This window comes from Myotis brandtii, unplaced genomic scaffold (assembly GCF_000412655.1).
Source record: "Myotis brandtii unplaced genomic scaffold, ASM41265v1 scaffold463, whole genome shotgun sequence".
NCBI classification, from domain to species: Eukaryota; Metazoa; Chordata; class Mammalia; order Chiroptera; family Vespertilionidae; genus Myotis; species Myotis brandtii.
Window position 1 is genome coordinate 797,558 of NW_005367694.1, and position 9,576 is coordinate 807,133.

The 9,576-nt window shown below is 36.7% G+C and overlaps 1 protein-coding gene across 1 annotated transcript in view; it reads left to right on the forward strand.

The window, feature by feature from the left end:
• The window catches only part of KNTC1 (kinetochore associated 1), a 61,740-nt gene that overhangs the window by 12,669 nt on the left and 39,495 nt on the right, over nucleotides 1–9,576 (forward strand). Inside the window, exons 6-18 of the mRNA XM_005875566.2 lie at nucleotides 613–632; nucleotides 765–858; nucleotides 1,203–1,255; nucleotides 1,460–1,575; nucleotides 2,005–2,056; nucleotides 2,798–2,896; nucleotides 4,581–4,624; nucleotides 4,732–4,797; nucleotides 4,896–4,971; nucleotides 5,087–5,212; nucleotides 5,303–5,392; nucleotides 5,767–5,820; nucleotides 8,124–8,185. Of these exons, the coding sequence (XP_005875628.1) occupies nucleotides 613–632; nucleotides 765–858; nucleotides 1,203–1,255; nucleotides 1,460–1,575; nucleotides 2,005–2,056; nucleotides 2,798–2,896; nucleotides 4,581–4,624; nucleotides 4,732–4,797; nucleotides 4,896–4,971; nucleotides 5,087–5,212; nucleotides 5,303–5,392; nucleotides 5,767–5,820; nucleotides 8,124–8,185 (952 nt within the window). The remainder of the gene's footprint in view (nucleotides 1–612; nucleotides 633–764; nucleotides 859–1,202; nucleotides 1,256–1,459; nucleotides 1,576–2,004; nucleotides 2,057–2,797; nucleotides 2,897–4,580; nucleotides 4,625–4,731; nucleotides 4,798–4,895; nucleotides 4,972–5,086; nucleotides 5,213–5,302; nucleotides 5,393–5,766; nucleotides 5,821–8,123; nucleotides 8,186–9,576) is intronic.

Genomic DNA, 9,576 nt, shown 5'->3' on the forward strand with positions numbered 1-9,576 from the left:
TAAAATATATTTTATTGATTTTTCACAGAGAGGAAGGGAGAGGGATAGAGAGTTAGAAACATCGATGAGAGAGGAACATCGATCAGCTGCCTCCTGCACACCTCCTACTGGGGATGTGCCCGCCACCAAGGTACGTGCCCTTGGTCAGAATCGAACCTGGGACCTTTCAGTCCGTAGGCCGACGCTCTATCCACTGAGCCAAACCGGTTAGGGCACATTTAACAACATTTTTACTTGCCAAATTTACATGCGAAGTTAAAGTTTACCCCATGGCCAGCCAGTGTGGTTCAGTGGTTGAGCGTCCACCTATGAACTAGGAGTTCACAGTTCGATTCCTGGTCAGGGGACGAGTTGCAGACTCCATCCCCAGTGGGGGGCGTGCAGGAGGCAGCTGATCAATGATTCTCTCTCATCATTGATGTTTCTATCTCTCTCCCCCTCTCTCTTCCTCTCTGAAATCAATAAAAATATATTAAAAACATAAAATAAAGTTTAGCCCATGGCTTTAGAGTGAGTTGCCTGAATATACATACTCCTTATTAAATATTCGTGTGAACACAACCGATACCAACAGCTCACTGTCCTTTTCATTCTGTTCTGTTGAAAACAAAGAGAGGAACTACAAGATGAAAGCGAGTTGGGTTTGAATATATAAGTATATATTTTGAAATTAGTAATGTGTACAACTTAGGTGTTTCCACTTTGAGAAGAATGCAGCTCTAAGAATGAAATTTGCGACTGACGTACTGTTGTCACTTCTGTAGGGAACTGGTAATTGCGCAATCTCCAAATGGGAGCCAGATCCGCTCAAGAAAGAAATGACAGTTAAGAATGTTATTGATGCAGAGATTATTAAAGGTAAAATAAGTTAATTAAACTACTTTTGGTAATTATTAGTGAGTTCTAATGTTCATGTCAATATTCTGAGTCTGGCTTTTGGGTCCTTGACCAAACCTCTCTTTGAAACGAGGCAGATTAAATTGATAATTTTCCACATACATGACTTTTTCTTGATATGTTACCTTTGTTACTCTTTTTTTTTTTTTTTGGAAGTTTTACATTTTAGTGATCATCTAAAAAATATAGAAACAGGAATAAATGAGAATGGGAACTTTTTGTCCATAAATATTACTTTACTATTTAAACATAGCTATATGTAATGCAGAATATAATCCTTATACACCTTGCTTTCTCTTTTGTAGGTGCAAAGAAGTTCCAGCTGATAGATAATCTGCTTTTTGTTCTTGATGCTGATGTATGTTTTTGACATTTCTCCTTTCATGTTTCCCCTTCGTATTGTGTTTAATACCAAAAATGTTGTCAGACTTACAAAGACACTGACCTTAGCCAATGTGGATGAAATACTGTCTTGTGTATTATGAGATATATATATATATATCCTGAAATGGAAATCTTTAAGTCATTAAGAAGATGTGTCAATGAAATGTCTCTCTTGCAGAATGTGCTGAGCTTATGGGATATTTACACTCTAATTCCCATATGGAACTGGCCCTCTCTTCACGTAGAAGAGTTCCTTCTTACCACCGAAGCAGATTCGCCTTCTTCAGTCACGCGGTACGTTGTGATGCTGGTAGTGCTTGCCCTTCTGTTAGGACCAGGTTTCTTGCCCGGTTCTGATCTCATCATTCACTGTATATCGCATTCTAAGTAGCACTGTGAACAGACCGACAGGGTAAAGACCATGTCATTGTTGGCCAAGCTTATTGAGAACAGGCAATACGAACCTTCAAGTGATTGTGTTAGAGTGTCTGTCCAAAATAAATAAGCCAACAGGCAAGCAAAGGAAGTTTGCATCTTGCTTGAGTTATGCATCCAGATTAAAAATGACTAATAAAAAAGAAGAGTGTCAGTCTTCTGAACCATAATGTGTAGAAATCAAGTTCAATGTCATCTGTGTATGAATTTTAAATTTTATGCAGAATGTCACTTTGACTTAGCTTACAAATCTTATGTGATTCACTTAACCCTTCTTTTCTCTTTTAGGCAAGGGATTACAAATCTCAAATTAGTAGCTCTGACATCTACTAATAAGAAGGTACTAGAAAATTTGTTTCACGTTGTGTTTTCATATTATGTGTTAGAAGTAGCATTAATATAAAAGTAGTTGTTAGGTAATGCTCACAACATATTCGCTCTTAGTTCATGCAGACCCCTCACAAATCAGAAATAACCCTGCAAGAGTTCTTTTTTTCCTGTTTAAAAAATATGGATATAAATCCCAGTTCTACATTTTAGTTGGGGCATTTTAGGAATAAAATGTCCATAAGAGAATGTTAATTAAAGTGACTCCTGCCCGACCAGGGTGGCTCAGTGGTTGAGCATCAACCTATGAGCCAAGAGGTCACAGTTCAATTTCTGGTCAGGACACTTTCCTTGGTTATGGGCTCGATCCCCAGTAGAGGGCGTGCAAGAGGCAGCTGATCCATGATTCTCTCATTGATGTTTCTATCTCTTCCTCTATGAAATCAATAAAAATACATTTAAAAATAAAGTGACTCTTACATAGTTCTGACACTGAAGGATTACATTCACCTTAAATACAGATTGTAGAATGGACTTGAGCTATGTGGATTTTCATTCTTCAGATTTGGAAGGTGGGATGGAACATAATTTTATATGTAACATTTACGTAAGACAGTAACAGACTCAAAATTAGTTTTCCCATGTTGCTCTGTACCAAGTGTTTTAATCTGTGTCCTTGATTGTGAAGTGCTGGCTTGTGCTCGGAGGTTTATATTGACCTACTAAATTAATTGCTCTACTTTTTTTTCCCCAGATGAAAAATTTCATGGTCTATTCATTACCTATGATGGAAATACTGTACTCTTTGGAAGTTTCTGGTGTTTCTTCTCTGGTCCAAACAGGAATTAGCACAGTAAGTTGATGTACATTTTGAACTACTTTATATTTAAAAAATTAAGAATAAGCTAAGCCTGAGTGGAATTTAGTGGAATACCTGAGTAGATCACAGGTTTATAACTATATTTATTGTTATCATATATCCTCAAATACATTTGCCCAAGGTCAGTCTTCATTTTAAAAAAAAGAACAGAAAGTTAATCAAATAAAATATCAGTCAATTACACATTCCATTTTCTTGTGTCTTCACAAGAAATTTAGATGATAACGAGGCAGGGAGATATTGTTTTTATTTAATTTTTAACTGTGATCTTTTTCTTTTTTTTTTAAAATATGCGTGTCATCCTTGCACAGGGGCCATGCTAATCTTCTCTGTATCGTTCCAATTTTAGTATATGTGCTGCCGAAGCGAGCACTTAACTGTGATCTTTAAAAACATTTTTAATTGCCCACATCATGACCTATCACCCCTAAGTACTTCAGCAGGTATCTCCGAAGAATAAAGACATTCTTCTGCAACACAGTTATCACACTTACAAAATTTAACTATTATGAGTTATACCATCCAAATTCAAATGTTATCAATTGTGGCAAAGCTATTTTTTTTTAAGCTATATTTTTTTCTGATCCAGGATCCAACCAAGCATCATGTATCGGATTTCGTTGTCATGGTCACGTGGTAGTCTACTTAAATCTGAACCTTTCCCTAATCTTTTTTTGTCTCCTACGATATTGACATTTTTTGAGTCCTAGGCTGCTGTGTTATAGAATATCCCTCTATTTCAGCGGTTCTCAACCTGTGAGTCACGACCCCTTTGGGGGTCGAACGACCCATTCACAGGGGTCGCCTAAGACCATCGGAAAACACATATATAATTACATATTGTTTTTGTGATTAATCACTATGCTTTAATTATTTTCAATTTGTAACAATGAAATTGGGGGTCACCACAACAGGAGGAACTGTATTAAAGGGTTGCGGCATTAGGAAGGTTGAGAACCACTGCTCTAGTTGGATTTGTTTGTTCCATCATGATTAGGTTCATGCTAATCTTTTTTGGCAAGAACACTGCATAGGTAACATTGTGTTCTAGCTGCATTACATTAAGGGGCTCATGTCTGTTTGTCCTGCTTTGGTGTTGTTACATTTGATGACATGGTTAAGGCGGCGATGCCAGATTTCCATTGTAAAGGTACCTTTCGCCCTTTGTATGTAGTAAGTTGTTTTTGTGGTGTTATTTTGAGACTACGGGAATATTCTTTTCCCCAACAGTTTTCCCAGTGATTTTAGAATTCCATTGATAACTTTTTCCTAAACCAGTTGTTACTCTAGTAACTATAAAATGAATTAATTCTGACCCTAACGGTTTGGTTCCGTGGATAGATCATAGGCCTGCAGACTGAATGGTCCTGGGATCGATTCTAGTCACGGGCACGTACCTCAGCTACAGGATCTTCCCCCGGCCTTGGTCAGAGCTTGTGCAGCAGGCAACCAATTGATGTGTTTCTCTCACATCAATATTTCTTTGTCTTTCCCTCTCTCTTCCACTCTCTCTAAAAATCAATGGAAAAATATCCTCGGGTGTGAACTAAAAAATAATAATAATAATTAAAAAAAAATGAGAAAACTCCTGTTACTATTTTTAAAAATGAATTAATTCTGTACATTAATTTTAAACATGTTTTTGTTATTATTGTAGGATACCATATACCTTCTGGAGGGAATTTGCAAAAATGATCCAGAGTAGGTCATGCTTTGTTTCATCAGATAAGTTGTTAAATAACAGCTAAGTTAAATTTTACTTATTAATATGAATGACAAATGCACTTAGAGTGAAAACTTTTTTTCAGGCTCTCTGAAGACTCAGTCTCTGTCTTAGTACTCAGATGTCTTACAGAAGCTTTACCAGAAAACAGGTAACTTCTCATTTTCTTTTAACCTTTACCCCTTAATAAAAAACTTAAATCCCGTGATTAATAAAAATTTTACCGAAATTTTTGCCCCCACTTCACAGATTGAGTCGGTTACTTCACAAACACAAATTTGCTGAAGCTGAGAGCTTTGCCATTCAGTTTGGGCTGGATGTTGAGGTAGTCACTCGTGAATTTATTTGTTCATTGAAAAACATTTTTTTTCATGTACCAGATGCTAGAGAGACAGCATTTTTGGCTTCAAGGTACTTGATGTGGCATGTTTATATTACAGCTTGTTTACAAGGTGAAATCAAATGATATATTGGAGAAACTCGCTCTGAGTTCTGTGGACACCAGTGAGCAGACCGAATGGCAGAAACTAGTAGATGAGGCTAAGGAGACTCTACGTAAAATCCAGGTGTGTTTTCCCTGCCATGTGTTAGGGTGTCTGGATTGACAGATGGGTCAACGTTAGGTCACCTCACTATGTCTGGCATTTATGCAACAGGACGATGACTTTGTGGTGAATTACTGCTTGGAGGCTCAGTGGATAACCTATGAAACGACCCAGGAAATGCTAAATTATGCCAAAACCAGGGTACGTTTTCATAACATTTAAAACGTGTTTGTCTTATGCAAAACAAATAATTTCAAAAATAACGAGCTCTTTTTCTATCATAGGCCTTTTAAAAAGAGTATTTTTGCTGTTGACTGTTCTCAGTGACCTTTGAACACCACTGCTAGTTATATTCCTTAAAATCCAGGTGTAACAGATGGGCAAAATGTTGGGAGCTTCTTTCATAAAGCGCATTGCTTTTTAAGATAGGTCATTCCTTTATTGTTCACTATTTATTTCAAAGTTTGATGCAATTTTATTTTTAGAGAGAATTTTTCCTTTAATTCACAAAAATACTCATCTTTCATGAAAAACCTAACAGCAGATATTCTAACTGTGTTTCTTGTTCATCTTAGCTTTTGAAAAAAGAAGACAGAACTGTTCTTGTCTATTCTTATGGCTTAAAAGAGGTAATTACATTATATTTATGGATTAATTTTCGAGTGAATATACTTTACAGTCAGGCACCACCTAATGGTCCTGAGAAATGTGTCGTTAGGTGATGTAGTCATTGTGCGAACACCACAGAGTGCACTTACCCAAACCTAGATGGTACAGGAGCATTTGAGCTCTTGCTCCCTGGCATACGTCATCGGTTTGGCTCAATAAATTCTTAAAGAATTAAAAAACACACACCACAAAACCCTAGGCGCGGTACAGTCTACTATATCGTATAGCCTGGCCTGTTGCTCCTAGACTACACCCTGTGTAGCATGTTACTGTTCTGAATACTGGAGGTCGTTTTAATAGCAACAGTGAGTATTTGCGCCATATCTAAACATAGAAAATATGCAGTAAAAATACTGTATAAAAGATAAAAACCAGTACCTCTATAGGGCACTTTCCATGGGTGGAACGGGCAGGATTGGAGGTTGCTCTGGATGAGTCTGTGAGTGAATGGTGATGAGTGTGAAAGCCTAGGACCTTACTGTCCACCACTGTGGACTTTAGAAACACGGCACAGTTAGGCTACATTAGAGTATAAAACAACATGAGATGAAATCAAGCACAAGAGAAAATGATGCAATCAGGAGCTGCAGTAAACAGCATGGATGAGGCTGCTGCTGGCAGAATGTGGCATACTGCTTTACAGAAAACTTTTTTTTCCTTTTTCTTGAACTTATTGGGGTGACACTAGTTAACAAAATTATACAGGTTTCAGGTGCACAATTCCACATCACATCATCTGTACACTGTATTGTGTATGTGTGCTCAAGTCGAATCTCCATCACCATTTATGCCCCCTATGCCCGCCTCCAGCTCCCCCCACCCCTCCTTCCCCACACTGTTGTCCATGTCTTTGAGTTTTTCCTCTTTTTTCCCCCTCAATGCCTCCACCACCACCCCACTCAGCCTCCCAAGCCCCCCACCCCGTAGCTGTCAGCCTGCTCTCTATCTATGGGTCTCTCTTTGGCTTGTTAGTACATTTTATTCATTAGATAGCACATATGAGAGAGATCATATAGTACCTGTCTTTCTCTGACTGGCTTATTTCATTTAACATAATGCTCTTCAGGTCTCTCCATGCTGTCGCAAAGAGTAAGATTTTTTTTTTTTTTACGGCCAAGTAGTATTCCATTGTGTAAATGTACCACAGGTTTTGAACTACTCATCTACTGATGGGCACTTGGCGCAGCAAACTTTTGTTTTAATGTTTCATTGATTTTTAGAGAGAGGAAGGGAGAGAGATAGATAGAAACATCGATGAGAGAGAGGAACATCATTGATTGGCTGCCTCTGCAGATTTGAGTCAGCATCCCGGGATGTGTCCTGACTGGGAATCGAACTGGCAGCCTCTTGGTTCCAGGGTTGATGCTCAACCACTGAGCCACACCAGCCGGGTGCCAGCTGTTTTTAGATAAGTAGAAAGAGTACACTAAAATAACAATAAAAAGTAAGTATAGTAAATACATAAACTAGAAACATAGTCATTTATTATCATCAAGTATTATGTATTGTACATAACACATGTACTATATTTCCATATGACTGGCAGTGCAGTAGATTTCTTTCCACCAGCATCACCACGAATATGTGGGTAATGCGTTGCACTATGATGTCACTAGGCTATAGGAATTTTTCAGTTCCATCATAATCTTACAGGACCACCATCGTATGTGTGGTCTGTCATTGACTGAAACATTATGCAGCTCATGACTGTATATTTTTCAATTAGAGATAGGCCTGTAGTATTTTTCAAGAGTAACTTTAATAACCAAATAGAGGGTTATTTTGAGGTCAAATGAAATTATTTAGATAAATCATTTTTTGCGTAGTGCCTGGCACCTGTTAAGCCTGCAAATAAATGTCAACTGTAATGATGATTGTTATGATACAAAAATGTGTGTGTGTGTGTGTGTGTGTGTGTGTGTGTGTGTACATGTGCATATATATTTTTTTAACTCTCAAATTAAATTTTTGGTATAATCTAGCTAGGTTCTACCCTGAGGGCATTTATAAATTAGTGGAAAACTAATTGCTTTTGAAGGCACCCACAATTAATGTGCAAATGGCTTCCTCTCTTTTGCAATTTTATTGTATTGAATGTGATTGGAAATGTTTCTTTTATTCCAACTCTTTTTTGTTTTGTGTTGAAAGGCAGACATACTTATGGGAATCGACAGGATGAGGCTTGTGTAAGCCTTCTCCAACAGAAGGTCTAATTTTAATAGTACTGCACACAGCATGCAGATGATCGGTTATTCCTTTTTAGGTCCTAAGGGCTCATGAAAAATTGACTACTTTTTATGGAGCATTTGGACCAGAAAAATTCAGGTGTGTGCATTCCTCCTTTTTAATGTTTAGATTGTGAATTAGATTTAAATTTGGAATGTCGTAAGAGATACAATATTGCTACGAATGAATTATGTTTCTGAGGATGGAAAATATTTGTCCCTGCTAAGCTTTAGGCAGTTCCTACATCATGTGTGGGAATTGCTACATTGGAAAGGCAAATTTAAATGCATATAGCTTTTGCCTTAGCAATTTCACATCTGGAAATAGATTTTATTAGATGTACTAACGTGTGCACCAAGAATACTATTATTTATAAGTACAACTACCCTAAAGATCACACAGTGTGTTTATCAGGATAAGTGAAAATGAAGGGAAGATTTATTTTGTCCTTGTGGCTAGTCATTTATTCCAATACTCATTAAATGACGTACATTTTCACTGCCAGTTGAAAGGTTCCCTTAATCATGTGCTAAAAATCTCACATGTATTTAAGTCTATCTCTGGGCTTTAATTGTATTCAATTGATCTCATCTCCCTATTCACTCACCAGTATCAAATAGTTTTAACTTAGGTAGTTTTTATTTTTATTTTTCAGGATTTGAAAGGCTATTTTCTCATGGTTGTATTTTTTTTTCTTTTGTATGACATTTGAAATCAGAATCAGCTTATGCAGTTTACAGAAATCTTATTTTTATTTTAATTGGGAATATGCTGAGCCTAACATCAATTTGGGGAGAAACAGCATCTTTACAATATTGAATCTTCCTAGTTAAGGACAGTATGTGTCTTTCTACTCATTCTCTCCTGTTTTTTTTATGTTCCTGAGTGGTATCGATTCACTCGTCTTTATATAAATTTTGTACTTTTTTTGTTTAAATTTTGTTTTATCTTTTTTTCTCTACTGTTACAAATGGGACTTTTTCCCCTCATATTTTCAGAAGAACATAGAGAAGTATTAAAATTAATTTTTACCCAGCTGCCTTACTGAATTTATTATTCATGGCAATATTTCAATTGCTCTGTTCTTTCCAAGTATATAATTATATATTTGAATAATGATAATTTTGCCTCATTTTTCCCCCTTGCCTAAGGTGATTGACTGGTGCTTATAAAATAATAAATAACAGTGGTTAATAGGTATTCTTGTTCCTGACATTATTGGAAATGCTTGTATGAATTTTTTTAAGTACAGATAGTATATAAATAAAACTCTCATTCCTTTAAAAATTAAAAATGGAGGCTTATGTATTTAGTCATTATCTCAGAAAGGACCTGCAAGAAGAGACATGACTTCCAGGGACAATACAGGAGGCTCATAGGTCAGAGATAAGAAGGAAATTTACTTTTCACTGTTTAATCTTTGGAACTTTTTAATAACTTTTTGGGGGGGGGAACTAGTTAAAATGCATAGTGATATCCACTTGTAACTA